The 17557-nt window shown below is 33.8% G+C and overlaps 1 protein-coding gene across 3 annotated transcripts in view; it reads right to left on the bottom strand.

Moving 5' to 3' along the window:
- The window catches only part of nemy (cytochrome b561 family member no extended memory), a 96299-nt gene that overhangs the window by 5230 nt on the left and 73512 nt on the right, over positions 1-17557 (bottom strand). For all 3 annotated transcript variants that reach the window (XM_073087839.1, XM_073087837.1, XM_073087838.1), the window contains 3 exons: positions 1276-1511; positions 752-954; positions 227-396 (listed from right to left, as the gene is read on the bottom strand). In XM_073087839.1, the coding sequence (XP_072943940.1) occupies positions 227-396; positions 752-954; positions 1276-1511 (609 nt within the window). The remainder of the gene's footprint in view (positions 1-226; positions 397-751; positions 955-1275; positions 1512-17557) is intronic.

Raw genomic sequence — 17557 nt, 5'->3', positions numbered from 1 at the left:
TGATACTATCGTCTTAACACCTTTATTTTATTCATCTTATTAAAGCGAAACGCGTTTCTATAGCTTAGCTTTCTTCACAGCGAATCCATGTCAAATACATTACGAATAGAAATGTAAATCAAGATGGGAGCCCTTCTCAGTTTTATCTGTTCAAGTGCAGTTAATAAATACAAAGTTACATAGCCAAAATCGACAAGAGGAAGTAGATTTAAATTTTTTTACGTACCCGAGGGTAAAGAGGGCCTTCTCGGTGAGTCCAGTGAGGCAAGCAGCGACGCCAAGCACGAAGGTGAGGATCCCGAACGCAGCATGAACCGGCACCAACGAGGCACGGAAGCCAGCTGTGCCTTTGTTGCAGATGAGCAGAAGAAGGAAGCTGAAGAAGCCCACGGCGTACTGGAAATTTGGAAGAAATACATAATAATATTTATTTTTGGTCAAATATTTCAAGTTATATATAAAACATGACTTACATTATTTTCGTTTTATATAATTGATTGTTTTGAGATTGGTGTAATAGGAAAGTCATAAGAGTTACCATAATTCATTAAATCCATATGTTTTTAGTAGTAGCAAACAAACGTACAAGACTAATGCATTAGATTTAAATGTTCCGTGTTAGAGTGGCCTCTTAACAGCGCTTTACTGCAGTAAGTCAGAAATCCGAAGTCAAACCACGAACGTATCTAAGATACACAAATACATGTTAAAACTAACATAACTTAATCTGTAATCCAAACATTAACATTACCTGTAATCCAAACAGTCCCATGGCAACAAAGCCGATCCAGCTGTGAAGTGAGTAGAAGTTGTTGATGCCCTTCTTGTTATGGAAGTCGAGTACGGCTAGGAAACCGATTACGATGCATGGGAACGCCAAAGCGTGAAAGATGGCGTGGAGCAGCTTCACGTAGATACGTCTGAAGCAGCGGCAGATGCGATACAGCAGCACCGCTGGAAGTCAGAATAAACATGTAAAATTGACAAAAAATAATACATATAAACTCTTAAGTATCAGGTGCATTAAAAGTAGGCTGATAGGAGCAGAAATATTCATTAAAATCGAACGTTATAACTTTTTTTTTTTATTTGTAAGAATTTGGTGACGAGTTTGAAAATTAAAATGTTCTCCGCCCCTTGAATGAATTCATTATTTGACAAGAATACTCTATCAAAAGTACAAGTTAAGAAATTGCTACTCTACATTTTTACCCACTTAAATTGGAATCGTAATATTAATAATACTCCTAGTGTAAAAGGTAAAGATAAACTTACAGAAGCCGCTGAACGTGATGAACCCAGCCACCATGAGCGTGGGATGTAAGTTGAACTGCTTCTCGGGGATGTCATCAGCCCAAGCATATCCCTCTCGGTAGACCAATACCCAGAAGATGGTGAGGGCTGACACCCCGATCAGTAGGATGGTCGCTAGAGTGATGACGAGGGCGTACTCGCACCACTCGCAAGCACCCCTCTCGTGATCGTCCGATTCATACGAACGGGTGCGTTGGCTGTAAAGGAGAAATATACTTTAGGATGCAGTCATTGTATGCATATTATATACACCAATTGATGTTTAAGAAGACAATTATGTATTAATTAAAATTTTGCATACTTCTAAGAGATGTAATAATAGAGGTGACAATTTTGAGGATATAACAACTGATATAATAAATATTAAGCAAAATAAATAATTTGATTTGATTTAATGTTTTTCATCTTTTACCGAGTACTAGCTTTAAGGATTGTTAAGGCAAACATATAATGTTTAAGTTGCAATTTGGTTGAAATGTTAGCAACGCTTTATTTTTATAAGAAAATCATTGTCACAATTTCCAGATAACTTCATAGGCAATTATAATACATAGAGAAACCAAACTACTTTCTTATGGTTAACCTTGTCTTGTCTAAGCACGTATATAAAGTAACTTTGGAAATCATCTAGTCAAAAGCTTAGAATTCGCTTCATCGTCACCATCAAAGAAAATGGCAGCTGTTTGATTGAATAAATAGATAACTGAGGTTGCGTCCGGGAAGTTTACTGTGGATGAAACCGCAGAGCCATTGATATCGAGAGGTTTTGTACGCAAGTGGCTACTATATCTATTCTCTATGTATTATGTATTAGGTGTTGTCACCATGATTTTAGGAACGTACGGAATGTCCGAACTAAAGTTGGCCTTACATTTATTGGATAGAGGTACTGTATCTTTAAATTGATTTTATGGTGTCCGAGAACATATATTAATTTTCACGAAACCTTTCTTTGTTCCCTTTAAAACCTTCCCTTCCTTTAAAAACTAATTGCATTATATTATTTTCTCCTATAATATACCGAAAACGTCTAAAATTATGTTGTAAGAAAAATATACATTTGTGCAACAAAAATAATATTTTCTGTGCATGTGATTTTCAGTTTTAATTTATTTGTAATTCCATAAACGAATTATAACTTTCAAAGACTTTTAAAGTTCACATACGTATAAATCCTAGTAAAGCTTTTTTATTTCTTTTTTCTAGACAAGTCTTTGTCGTCCATCCGGCCTATTGATGTGGTTGGGCCCACAGTACCCTGTTCTCCCTTTTTTATCCCACGTATCGTGCTGGCAGTGCCGACACTACAAACCACAAGGTGTCAGGTCGCGTCAGATGTGTGGACCGGATGACGGGACGTCGAATTACATGTGTAACGAATTGGATATGTAAACATTTTATGATATAGAAGGTTAGTACTCTTTATGATATACTAGCATGCAGTCTACCTAATGGTTAGTGAAAACTGCATCACATGGACATTAGAATTCGTAAATATGTTTGTATTGCCATTATCAATTACTCGATGTAAGTGTAACCTTACCGCATACCTATTAAGGCCAAAAAATTTGACTCTCAATGCTATTGTGCCAAGCTTGAAAGCTATAGATGCTATTGTAGCGTAAATGTAGAGTTGTAATTTTGTTAATTGTTATTTAAGATATTAAAAGCGTATGCTCATTTGCCACTATAATCTTATAAAAAATCTATGGGTAGCTGTATCTGCTATTAGTTAGACAACTAGCTCGGTTGCATTCATAAAACGATGACTTGAATGATTTTTTCGTACTGAATATTAATTTTAACTGACTCAAAGTGGACGTATATTGTTGTTACTGTATTTTATTTATTTTATAATGATGTGATGTCGATTATATTGTTGCTTTGAGACGCCGATGGTGAAAGTTCCGCCGGGGGCCTCAAGTCATGATGTGCAGTTAAGCACATAATGAGGAATGGTGATAAATAAGGAAGTTATTAGTGGTATTGCAACCCTAAGAATTCTATTGAGCTCATCTTCACTGTTATGTTAAGTAAGTTTATACAAATATTTCTCGAGTAATAGAAAGTATTCAAAAAAATTATGTTCATATTTGGAAAAACTTAGTATGGAATGAGAGATTCACGCGATTTAGTATCGAAGTAATAGAATAAAAGCATCACCATTTTTTTCTCCGGCATTTTGAAAAACTGTTGACGACAACATTTGCGTAATGACGAATAATATTTGTCGACGACAATGTCGTTATAGAGGTTATCTCATAAACGTAACGTAAGGTACTAATTAAATAATTATTTATGTCCGTCAATAAAAAATACGTAATACGTTATACGTTACGTATAAAAAGATTTTGACCCATATTACCCATATAGACCCATAAACCCTCTGTCAAATATTTCAATGCAACTAAGTCATGAACCAGCCACTGATTCTATGTAGACTTATTGCTTACAATAAGGTGAGTGCTAACAATAAGTGCAGTGTCCGTGGTAAATTGCTGGTCAATTTGGCACGGATACAAGGTGATTGGGACTCGTGATAGGTCACTCGTGAAAGTGGCTGCAGGAATGCAATGGCCACCTGATGCACTCAGGTATTCGGAAATTCGATCTTGCAAAACCCTTCAACGCTCACCTCTTGCCAAATTGACTAGGAAAATGGTTGGAACTTCAGAACAAACGAATAGTAGAAATAAAATAATATGAATATATGAATAATATTTATATCGACATTTTGCTGGAGTTATTTATTGTCTTTTTGTAATTACTGGGTAAAAATATTTCTTCAGTTACTTTTTTCTTCCAAAATAAACTTTTACTACGATCCGCAAGTCACACTCGATATACTCGGTATATAAGTAACTAAATATCAATAATTTTCGCGATATATATTAGTATAAAACATATTATAAAACTTCAAATACAAAGTCAAATGGTATAAAATTTATGTTATGTTATATACTTTTTAAGTACATAACATAAACGACACCAGATCTTACGTTAATTATCTTATAAATACATTACTAGAACTACTTATTTATGTAACACCATTAGAGAAACTTATGACCGATATGATATAACGTTGAGGAAGGTAATACATAAAAACATATTTTTAAACCTCCTATACAATTCACTAGGTTTCAAAGCTATATAAAATGTTAACAAAAAACGCTTTCTCTGTCTATTCACATGACATTCACACATAAATTACTTGATGTAGCATGATTTGTAATATTCTTGACACCGTACGATCGTACAAGTGGGTTTATATAGACGTGAATAACAAGTCAATTTTACCTTTGCCGAAATAAGGAAGTAAGAAGGCACTTTAAGTCTTAATGTATTATTACCAATGTAAGTTCACAAATGACGTCACAATTTGTCGATATTAATAACATCAAGTATTTTTTGTCAAAATTTTAAGAAGCTTACACTTATATAAAAACAGATACTGTCCTTTATATACAAAGATAACCTTATTTTTTATATTTATAAACTACTCTACTAAATATATAAGAAAATACCAAACAAGTACGTTAATCGCTTACTACATAGCGTCTAACATCAAGAAATACATGAAAAGACTAGCTATAGACTAGGAATTTTCTAGGGCACAAAAAAACGGAAGCACAACTGGTCTCATCTAGCAAAACCACTCGAACAAGTCATTGCAGTGGAGTGAAAAGTAGCGGAGGGCTCGAGAGGGCGGTCATCGACCTCTTCGGCCATGGTCCTCCTGGCCTACATGATGGATGCCAATACGTACTGTTAGGTTGTAACGCGCGTATCGGTATGTAAGGTCATAAAAAGGCTGCATGTATTTTAGAACCTACTTTCATAAAGTTTTAGTATTATTATTCTGATAAAAAATATCTACCCTATGAAACGGCATTTAACGTTAGATTAGATTAGAGATTTGATTTAATCTTAATATTAGAGAAAATATTATACAAGTATTATTTTTTATCAAATCAAATCAGCTTTATTTGAAAATATTAGGTTTTATAATAATGTAAAATATAAAATATTAGGTTGTTCGATTTATACCGACAAGGTCTTAAATTGTGTTGTAAGTAAATAAATGCAATTTACATACTTTTAAAGTAAATAATTTCATTTCATTTTAGTGTATCTGATACATTAATATCTAGTAGTAATGAAGTGTAGTGCATGCCTTTTTTCTATTCATTTTGAAAAAGTTAAAACATTCAGTCCAAACCAATAAACTTTTGTGATGCAAAAATAAAAGAGCATACATTTTAATATTCAGCGGAATAGGTCGATTGGCGTCCGAACTTCTGAATATTAAAGCTATGAGAACTCTCATTACTGCGGTGAATTTCGAGGTAACTTTCCTTCTTCAAAACTTAATCTACCTTCTTCGCTCACAAATGGATAAGATTGTGTAACAATCTTCGGAGGAACCGTTAAATTAACCACATTCATTCGGAAACTTCTTAGAACTTTGTGTCTTGAGGGCTCGGTAATGAGCGAGAAGAAAAAGGGATTTTAGTATGCAACCACGTACTAATATTTAAACCTTAGATCATCTTCGTAGAGCTTATTTTAGCGTAGGGTCTTGCGCTGGAAGTTCATTATTCGTTAAAAGCAAACCCACTGGATGACTTCATTAAGAAAGGCATAAGTTGAAGAATGAGACTTAGCCAGTAAAATAATTGTTGTAAGAGAAACAAATAGCTAAGTCGAGTTAAGTTATATTTACAGAAAAGTTAAGTTACAATATTAACATCATTATTACTTTTTCCCTTTATTGAATTACGTTCATATTTGTATTTCTGAACTTAAAAATAACAGCGTAAATACTTTGTAAGTTGTTAGATTAGGGTATTGTGTTTCAAAGGACATAATATTGCTTGTTATCGTAATATAAAATATTATTATTCATCTTGGAAGATTTCAAAGCGGTAAAAACTATTGATAGATAAAAATCTTCTTAGAACTTGAATACTTAGAGATAATTTATTTGGAAGTTGTTAAAAAGTCAGTCCTAAAGCTGAACGTACAGTTACAATGGTAATAAATATCTATTTCAATGTGTTACTACTAGTTACTAAGTATTTGTGTATTTGTAAAAGATTTTTATTAGATAATTATAATTAGAATAAAATATATTTATCTTATTTATAGATGCTTATCTATACTAATATTATAAAGAGGAAAACTTTGTTTGTTTGTTTGATTGTAATGAATAGGACCGACCGTTTTTAAAATTCTTTCACCATTCGAAAGCTACATTATCCACGAGTGACATAGGCTATATTTTATATGAAATATATTTGATAAACAGATTTTGAGGCGGTACAAAGTTTGCCGGGTCAGCTAGTTTAGAATAAAGATTTTAATAACTAAATCGCTATAATTATTATAGTTTATTAATAACTTGAACTTTTAATATCCTTTATAGCGAATAAATATAATCCACAACAACACAAAACCCCTCGACAATAATTCATTTATAGATAACATGTAGCTTTTATTAATATTATCTCTGAAACGAAATGCAATTTTCTCTCTGGAGATTAAACCTTATTCAACAAACAACCTTTTCATTAGGCTTTCCAAATATTAAAATAGTTTAACACTGAATATCATATCGCTACAAGTATTCGCGTTCCAGATCTCTTTGACAAAGTTATTAATGAAAATTCTTTGTTGTACGGTAAAAATATTTTAATGTGTTTTGTAGGTATGTCTCGTGCCATCTTTCAGTATTTAATATTTACTGCTCTAACCAACGTGAACCATAGATTCTTCCTCATCATCACTCCTAACAAGAAAATGTACCCAGTTTTGAGAACTGAAATAGTTGCGTAAAAAAGTTTTGCCTCGTCTCCATGCTAAAATGTCCCTAAAATATTTGAAATAATTATTTATTTATTATGTTAATTACGCAGTATTAGTTAGTTATTCGTAAATTTTCTCTAAAAATGTTTTTATTTGTCAAGAATTCAAAAAAGAACTTACTAATAAGCCGTTTGTGGATTCATTTAATTTCAAGGCGGCGAAGTATCTTTACTATATCTATGTCGTGAACAAATGAACAAAACTTTATCATCTTTTGAACTCAGAGATACAAACATGAGGCTTTCCTTTTAATGTAAAAAACTATCTGTGAACAACATGAGGTGGTACCGCCTAATTTGGAGTCAGTTACACATATCCATAGGTGTAGTGATCAATTAACATCATAAAAATTGTTTCAATTGTCTGTAATAATTCTATAAATCGGCATAATGACATACTGCTTATCTTTACAGACGACTTACACTTAGATACATATTTTAATGACAAACTTCAAACTTCTTACTGACATTTGACTTACATTTGTACGATAAGCTGTCCGGGAAACGAGGCTTATTATGCAAATCTTTCAAACGCAACCGATAGTACTTATTTAGCCTCCTATCCTCAATCGCAGACAAGATAGAAATTAACACAAGATCGCAGCTTAATACAATGCTAATTGATGTTAAAACGGAGGAAGTACTGTTTACTTGAGCCTGGTTTTGTTGCACAGTGTATCATCACAGTGTATCATTGAAATATTCAATTAATAACGCCATAGAATGGAAATTCTGAAACGTCGTCATCCCGTTACAGACCTACTGTTGGGCACGGCTCTCTTCTCAGAGTGAGAGTTCTACCGCGCTGGCCATTTAGGATTGAATTGCTGATGGTAGACTTTACACCATTCAACATTAGAGAGTTTTCAGACATATAGGATTCCATTGGATTTCTTCACCGTTAAAGCAAGGGATAATATATTTGTAATACGCACATAACTCCGAAAAATTAAGATCGCATTTAAATTCTGTCTTCGGCCCTCCAGATTCAGAAACCAAACTCCTAACCATGAAGCTTTTAATCAGGAATATACAAATTAAAAACTAAATATAGAACAATAGGAGACATTGACAGCACTTTGCATGCACTAGATTCAACAGATTACTTTGCATCTAGTTGCTAAGTGACAAATAAATACTTCCATTATCGTTGTAGCAGGTTTCCCGAACGCCTACTGACCTAGATTGTTTACAGTTACCTCTTTTCATAACCGTGGCAGATTTCAAAGGGCTGGCGTCCGTCTGTTTAGCCTAAAAGCAGCTTTGAGCTATTCTAAGGAAAGTACTGACCCATGAGATGTGGACTTCATAATAAATACTCGTAATATAAAAGCATATCTGACCTAATTTGAATATTATAATGGAACATTTTTAAGCATTTGTCGATCTTCAAAGCTTAGTCAAATGCTTTATCAGCGATCGATCACCCAAGGACTGACTGCACCTTTATCATTACCATCTTATTATTAGTTACTAAGATCGGAACCAACAAACAGTTTTGTACGACTAATAGATACGAGTATTACTAGTACTTATGTAATACCCCTGCCTCATAAAGTTTTGATGGATTTTTTTAACCACGAACAGTATTTGATATCGTTCAACTTTGATGGCTACTGGTGCAATACTTTGAATGAAAAGTCTTTTTATACTTCAGAAATACGGCTCTCCAAATATTCTATCACGTATTTTGGAGACAATTTAATTTGAATAACAATATTTAAATATTATCTACAAGTATAAGGTTTCGTAAAATTGCGAAAATATTTTATTATAATTTGTCACGTATTTTCACTTCGATTACCTTCCAATATTAAAGGTTTTTTCCAATATTTAAGTTACAGTTATTTATGCAAATGTAAATTGCGACCTAAATTAAAAGCAGTTGTAAAAAATTTACTATCGTTAATATCATAATATTTTATTTATATTATACCTATTTACTTACTATCTCTTTGCGTATATAATAACGTAACAATATTATATAAATAGGTCTAACATTATATTACGAGTATATCATAAAACAAATTGTATTACATCATACAAGTTATTCACAAAGCCTTAAAATAAAATACAAGCACTAAAAATGTTTACCTTCCCTTCGTTCGTTACATCCTAAATGTAATGAACTACACAGCACAACAGCTATTATGCTACAACTTAATTTATTAAGGACAAGTGCTCTACACAAAATTATCCCCGCCTCTAGCCCGAAGCGCTTATCTAATGAGTCCCCGGCGGAGTCATAAACGATCTCTACGTAGAGCTAGTAGCGCTCTTCTTACATACTTGTAGATAAGGGCCAACGACAAACGTGCCTTATTTACGAGTCGCTAACTGATTTTTACAGGCGGTTTTTACGTAATAATACGCGCTGTAAGTGATTTGGGGTAGAGATGTGCCGAGTCAGGTCGACTCGAGTCAGTACTCGAGTACTTACATAAACTCGCATACTCGAGTACCAGTAATACTCGAATACTGACGATACTCGTACACTACAACTACTACTCGTACAAGTAAAAACTTTGTTTAATTTTGTGTAGTGAGTGGCGTTTTTTTTTTTTTTGCTCTTCCGTGCTGTTGGACTGTATGTTGTGCAAAGTACTCGAGTACTTTGTGAATACTTTGGACTCGAGTACTGACTCGATTCTTTTTTATATGAGTACTAAAGTACTCGAATACCAAAAATGGCCGACTCGGCACATCATTAATTTGGGGAGGTTTTTGATGCTATGAAATGAACGCATATCGTACATTACAATTGTAACATTTTTACTAAAGTGTTCCATTGTGGAAAATATTATATTGTAATGATGTACAAGCTAATATTTTTTTATTTTGAAATGATATAAAACGGCGTAAAGATTAATATTTGTGTAAATATTTGTGTAAATATCAACAAGAGGGTGTGGAATATTATGTTTCAGTTTCGTTCCATTTTATTTTTAGCACATTCAGTCTAAATCCGAATTAGAATAGGATTTGTTTTGATTTGTAGGACTACGATTAATTCAACATAAAGACAACTTATACAATCTAGATTAATTAGTCGGTCATTTAGAGTGAAACTGTCAGGGGTCCAATCCCATAATCTTAAAAGAAAAGTACTCTTTAGATCCTTGTAAGACTTTCCACCCATCTTTAAGCGTTAAAGCTGTAACCTAAGAAGTATTACAATGAATTAGAAATAAGCATCTTTAGTTCTCTGCAACGAGAATTCTTAACCCGGCGGCCGCCGTGATGTGGGTCGAGGAGGTGCCCGGAAGATGAAAGACGGAATATCACGTAACGATGCGGTGTATTCGGACTTTACAGTTTCAAAGTTGTAAAAACAGTGCAGAATATAAAGAAGATTACAATGAAATAGAAATAAGCAATGCGGTGTAATGCTTCAGGCTTTTAATGTTGTATATGAGACATAGAACGATATAAAAAGATTACAATACATTAGAAATAAGCGTCTATAATGTAACGACATAATCATATGATCGCTAATGTAATTTAAATCAATGATGATAAGAACTATTGTGTCCTTAATTTAGTGCGTTTTTATTGATTATTAGTTTATTATGAGTTTTTATTAACTTACGGCAAACAATATAGAAAAATATCATATTTCGTTAGGGATGTAAATTTGATAAGTAAAATATTAGTCACTGTAATTCTGGTATCTATGTAATGCCGTGTAATCTTTTGTCTAAGTGGTAAAAACATAATGGAAATATTACGAACGCTTTGAACAGAAGACAATAGAGTACGGCCTAAGTACCAGAGGGATGACTACGGAGATTTCGATCTGCTACCGAAGTTTGTAAGACCCTCCTCAACAACGGGGTTGCATAGACGCCGCGGGGCATTTGACCCTATTAAGAACCCTATATAAATAAAATGACATTTTCGAGGTCATAATGTAAGATTGTGGCTTTTAATCAAAACTATAGTCAAGATGAACTCTGTGGAGTGAGTATATTGCAAACGCGCTTTCATTTTGTTACCCATTTGAAATTTTCCACAGAGAGTGCAATCGCTGCATTCTCAAAAACGTATCCGGTTTTATTACTATAGAATTAAAAAAATATATACCTATACATTTTGTATGTTAATAAATATATAAGCACGTATATTTTAATGACATTATTTACTCATTAATTCAAAAAAAATTGTCATAAACTCGAACCTTTAACTTCGGATAACTTTTCTGAACTCCGGTTGAATAAAAATAATTTTGATAATGTTGAGGTACTTAATTAATCACGATCTAATATTTATTAGTAGGTATCTAACGAATAAAAAAACAGTGACCGTCCTACAAAAACTAAACTTTCAAATACCGAACCTAATTAGTTTAGCCTCCAGACCACATACTCGCACATTTAGGCAAGCATACCTACCACTGATTAGTAACATAAAAGGCAATAGAAACTGGCTTCTGAATATTCAGATCTGGTTACATTACGAAGGCATCGGATGTCTCTCCGTAACCGTGCTCGAAAGCTGCACAAGCACAGAATAAGATTTCCAGTCACAGTACCAAGTTAGAAAGTGTGATGGCTAGCTCAGTAATTTGTTCGGCGATGGACATAATAAAGTAATTCAGTTTATTTATTGATTCATAAATTGTGATGCATCAAATCAATTGATTGCTTTGAATTTGAAAAGTTTTATTATTTTACTTTGGCATAAATAAATCGATACAAGCATACCTGTCTAAATTATGGGCGGATTTTACAAATATGAAGTGGATTGTCTGTAATGTCTATACCTTATATCATCTTGAAGAGACAAATACCCAAGTAGTTATTAAGTACTGAGTGATGAAATAACTAAAAGGTTCATAAATAACTACACTTATAGCCTTAGAAGAAATCCGAATCGACATCCATCTCTTATATATGGTTCAGCAATTTTCTAGCCCAAGTTATTTGAACGTGGTTTAACACGGATCTGCGGGTCTTCATTATAACAATATCACTTGTACTATTACAATTATTAATATTACAATATTTATTTTTTATTATTAAAACAATCAGAAGTATCTCATGAACATTTAACATGACTAAAACTTTATAAATACCCAATGGCGTAACACAAGAATGTTAATTGAAGATTTGAACTTCCGCGACGGCGACTGGTACAAAACAAACAATTTAATTTGATCAAGTGTACAAATACGAGGAATTACTGTAGCTATTGTAAAATAAAACAAATGACCGTAGAGTTTATAGAAGGCTGAATAGGCTGACCTACATTGAGGCATCTTCTTCTTCAATGCATCTGTGATCGGCTTCAGGTAGAATGTATGTTTTTCATGAAGTTAGTTGCGCATGTGCATGATGCATGTGCATGGCAGGACAAGCACTTTATAGTTTCTTATGAGGAGAGTCTCATAAGGAACGCATTATGACATAACAATGAACTGCATTTATGAACGATTTAAGGTAGATGCCTTAAGATCATAAATGCATTGCTATATTGATAAAAACTAAGTTGGATCATGTTGAAAATCTGTGTATCCTTTCTACACAGAATGTTTATGGGCGAATGACATGCATTTTATTGTTCTCTATGGAGTTTTACCTAAAGTCGGTCAAAAATGACAATGCATTTTTATTTAGAAATAATTAAGTTGGAACACGTTGTGTAGGCCTTACATTTCATTCTTCAAACCAGAACACACGCTGTTAGAAATCAGAAATAAGTGTTGCGACGGTCCCTCTACAGTTAAACTACAACGTTCTACAACATTTAATAACCTAATAACATACAATAACCGAATAACTGTTACAAAAATAATTTATAAAGCAGCTTCTATTTCTTTTGCACAGTGCATTGTCTTGACAAGTAAACAACTGCCGTACAACAGCCCATCCGCTCTGTTTAATGAGGAAATGCTCCAGAAACACTTCGCTACGATCCACAATCATAGTTGTGCAATGTTGAGATCGCAGCTGGACTGCTCGCACCTAATTTTCACCGAGATTCCGCAATCTCGGGTTATTACCATATCTCTCATTTGAGCGCCGGACGTGATGTCTGATGTCTTTTGTAAGAGAATTTCGTAATTTCATAGCAAAGATTACTCGGTTTTCAAATACCTTTGATATTTTTTTAAATCACACAATGTTTCTCTAAACCGCTATAGCAATTGTTTTCGAATAAGCACATAGCTCGCTAATGCATCGCCGGCTTTGAAGGAGAGCTCTTTTACACCCCTCTTGAAGAGCCCCATGTCATAGTCCTGATTGAATACCTCAGGACATAAAGCTTACAGTGCAATACTTAGAAGTAAATTATCGCGTTTTCTCTATTATATGGCGGTGGTGCCTCCGGAGTCGAACCACACTGCGTTCTATTACCATGAAATTCTCTCGGTGATGAGAAACATAGAAATACACAAGTCTGAGTTCAAAACATTTAATTTTAACTCGGATCAAATATCACAATCGATTAGGATGTTTACCTGCCCGAGAATCAAACGCAAAATTTTGATAGATAAGACTGAGGTGGTGATCGGAGTGTCATATGAATTGTGCCTGTGTAGTATAGTTTTAATAATCATAATCCAAATTCAAAAGAAAACATTGCCATTAGCAATTTTTTCACCTGAAAACATTTAATAAAAGTATCCAAAGCGACATAAAATAACCCTGTAGTGCTGCCAAAAGCCGGACGCGTCAAAGGCCGCTCACAACGAGTCAATGAGCTACATTAATTGTGGATTGCGATTGGGCGGCGGGCGTTAAATTGAATGAGCCACAACCGGTGTCCCACGCTCAAGCGAGCATGGGACGTATCTTTGATATGCGATTTGGGCTGCTACTGGGCTGTTACTGAGCTATTATAGCTCACAATTCATAAGTCATGTGAAGTTTAGATGTGGGTGTCCGAGTCTCAACTAACAATTTAATAGCAACTACCTACCTAAATTCATAGGTACCTATTCCTACTTGATTTATTTATACTTAAGTAAAGATATCACATAGACGACAAGCAGAGGCAAAAAATTAATAAAATGAAAGATGTCAGGTACATCACATTTTTAATGAAAATACACTTTAATTAGCGATATATTTTTTTTATAAAAGATTTAAGCTTGGTTACCTATTGAAATGTGGCACGTATTTTTACTGGAAAGTTCTTGACATAAAAAAATATAAAATGTCATGTCAAAATGACATAAAAGTTAAAAAAAATATCACGTTGGCTTCTCATAAAGTATATGACCAAAATGATTGGGTATTTTAAATGAGCCATGTCCCACCGGTCCCACGCTTCGGCGATCATGGGACACTTGATGCGATGGCATGTGCGCTGTGAGTGTGAAATAAATCACGATAAAACCCGGTCAAGTTAATATTTTGACAACCCGAATATCGGATGGTATCCATACCGCTGATAAGGGAGGAGTTCCGAAATCGATCCCGGCCAGGCATATTTAAATTGTTAATATAATTTATGTTTTGGATCTGGATAATTGTGTTCACAGTAACCATGACTCAGACAAACCTAGTGGTGGTACTTATAAGTAAAACAAGCGATAATTTAGAAAATAATCGTTCAAAGTTTGAAATTCCAGAAAATATGTAACCCTGAATTGCGAAAGGGAAATGGATGAATGCACTCATTTGAATAAGCCAGCAAGATCGTAGAAGACTATTGACATCCACAGCTCTCGCATTTTAACGACTTTCAATAAATTTACGTATATTAAAAAATCTATATAATACAGTAATTGTATATTTAAAAAATAGCTTTCTAACTGTGAATAAATATGAATCGTTCCAGTACTTTTCTAGATTATCTCACCTGATATATATAAATAAAAACCTCGTTAGTATGATTTAATTCTAAAACAATTATTTGCGTCTAATTATTTCAGCTTTACTCGTGTAATTACTGTATTATCTATTTAACACGCGAATCAAGATAAAGCTACGGTAGCGAATCGTTTACTATCCACTGATAGCCGTGGGAACCTGACAACGGGTTATAAGAGTTCATAAGGTCAATGTGAACTGATGTTTCGCTTTTAAAATCAAGGTGAGATTCTTTGCATGTTAACATTGATTGTTTAACTTTCGTAATGAAATTGAGTTTAATTTGAATAGATGTACGCTATCGATAAGTTTACACTCGATCTGTGGGAAATTGTGGGAAAAATGTATGAAAATAATACGATAAATGTGATTTTGTCGATTGACCATTGTGGGGACTTACGTGAGGAACAAAATGAAATGAAATTTGAAAAACAAGCTTTGAAAAAATATACGGTTAAGCTTATATAGGTTAATAGTGACTATTCAACGTTTGTTATTAAAAACGAATCTATCCATCTACCAGAGATCGAATTTTGTCAATTTCTAGATGGCGAAAAACGTCAAATACTGATCTTGGATAAGCAAAAATCGGATAGATTGGGTATTTATAACGGACATAAGAGTTCTTTAACACTGCAGGATCGACAACTCTTTATGCACTACAATCTGACAACGGGTTTTGAAAAGAGCTCGCAATTTAACGTGATGTTTAGCTTTTAAAATCAAGGTGAAACTACTCGTATTTGCATGCCATTATTAATTGTTATTACAACTTTTGCAATTCGAAGGCGTTTAATTTGAGTAGAAATATACTATCGATAAATTAAATGGTATTCACGCTCGGTCTATAAGAAATCGTGGGAAATAAGTAACTACTTGATGGCTATATGACATTTAATTAATGGTTTATAGGATCTCTTATGTGAAGATTAAAATAGAAATATACAATAGTTTTGAAACAAGTAAGTTATATTAATAGTTAGTTATACAAATAATAATAAGTTTAAGCTTTTACTTTATCAATAGATACAGCATAATATCCGTTGTGTACCTACTTATGTTCGGCATTAACGTAGGGTATTTAATTCTGAAATTAACCGCAAACATTATTGTACGGAATATTAAATCTTCAGACGACCCGAAACACCTAATTTTTAAAATAATGAAATACAATCAAAGTTTTCAGAGCCTTATACTATTACCTCGGTACATTAAAATAGAAAGTTGCAGCACTAGTTTTCAACACTTTGGACAATTCGAGTTTACGTCCGAAGCTAGAACGTGTGTAAATACTCTAAGCCATTCAACAAATAGCCCATTGGCTAGTGATGTGCTCAAATAGGCAAAAGTAGCCCACCGACCGCACGTTCTAACGGTACCGACTATACTGTGTATTTGTGATTTCACTTTTGTGGTCAAGTTCAAGGAAACCTAATTCGTGCCCTAAGAAATGAATAAAAACGATATTTCACTTGTTTTGACATATAAACGAAGCAAGAAGAAAAAGGTGTTATTGTTGATGAAAACGTAAGTTATGTTATGACTGATATGTTTTTGTTTCTGTTATTTTCTTTTTATATGCAAAAGCGAGGTATCGAATAGGTGTTATCGCTATTAAAGTAGGTAATAATAAGACTATCTCGCATGTAGAATATAAAATCAAGTATGGTTTATTCAATAAAAAGTTTCTATACAGTATGCGGCATATTATTGTGAAATGAATATACTTCTGTACATAACGAGCAAACTTTCATGTATTCCACTTGATGGTTATTGGTTACTGCCGCCTTTGGACAACTGTAGCAAAGACCAGGAGTTTTTTCAGAAGCCGATCTTAGATGCGTGCCACTCTAAGGCTAAGATCGTATGTAGTCACAGTTTCCAGCTGTATAGGTATGTCGGTGGTACTCCCCAAACGAGGGCTGGTTATATTAGATAAATAAATAGGTACTTTCCTACGATAAATAAATCAATAAATTCTCGTAGTGCAAGAATCTGTAGGGAGATAGTTTGTAAGCTAATACTTAATGAGAGAAAATTGAATAAGATCAAGACATTTTCTATAACATAAATTGCTTCAGTGAAATCCGAAGCAAAATGCATATTTATTTAACTACAGAGTAGCCGAGTTTATAGTAGAAATTGTAATTTAAACTTAGGGCGTTGTTAAACCGTCAACTACTCGCTATAAGCGCGCATTTCTCGCTTAAAATAATAAAATAAGTTTGGATAAAATTACTCCTTTTTTCCAAACTTGCTATAAGTATTGGTGAACAACAATAATGTTGGTGGTAGAACCCTTTGTGGTTCGACTCCGGCGGCACCACCGCCACACTTATTTCTACCTAATAACAGCAGTGTTAGGCGCTGCTGTGTTCCATTTTGAAGGGTGTGGTAAGGGAGACAGACTTTTCCGAGGCGTTCCAACTTAGTCCTTAGGGGTAGCGGCGCATCTGTGGCCGACCTTAGGTAGGAATACCTAATCCTATCTGGGGTTGATTACAAATGTCCATTGGCAACAGTAGCCACTTACCATCAGGTGGACTGCATGCTCGTCTGATA

Source organism: Epargyreus clarus, unplaced genomic scaffold, assembly GCF_041222505.1.
Source record: "Epargyreus clarus isolate Ecla_fem2 unplaced genomic scaffold, WU_Ecla_fem_2.2 ptg000026l, whole genome shotgun sequence".
NCBI lineage: Eukaryota > Metazoa > Arthropoda > Insecta > Lepidoptera > Hesperiidae > Epargyreus > Epargyreus clarus.
This window is presented reverse-complemented; position numbering and strand designations above follow the sequence as displayed.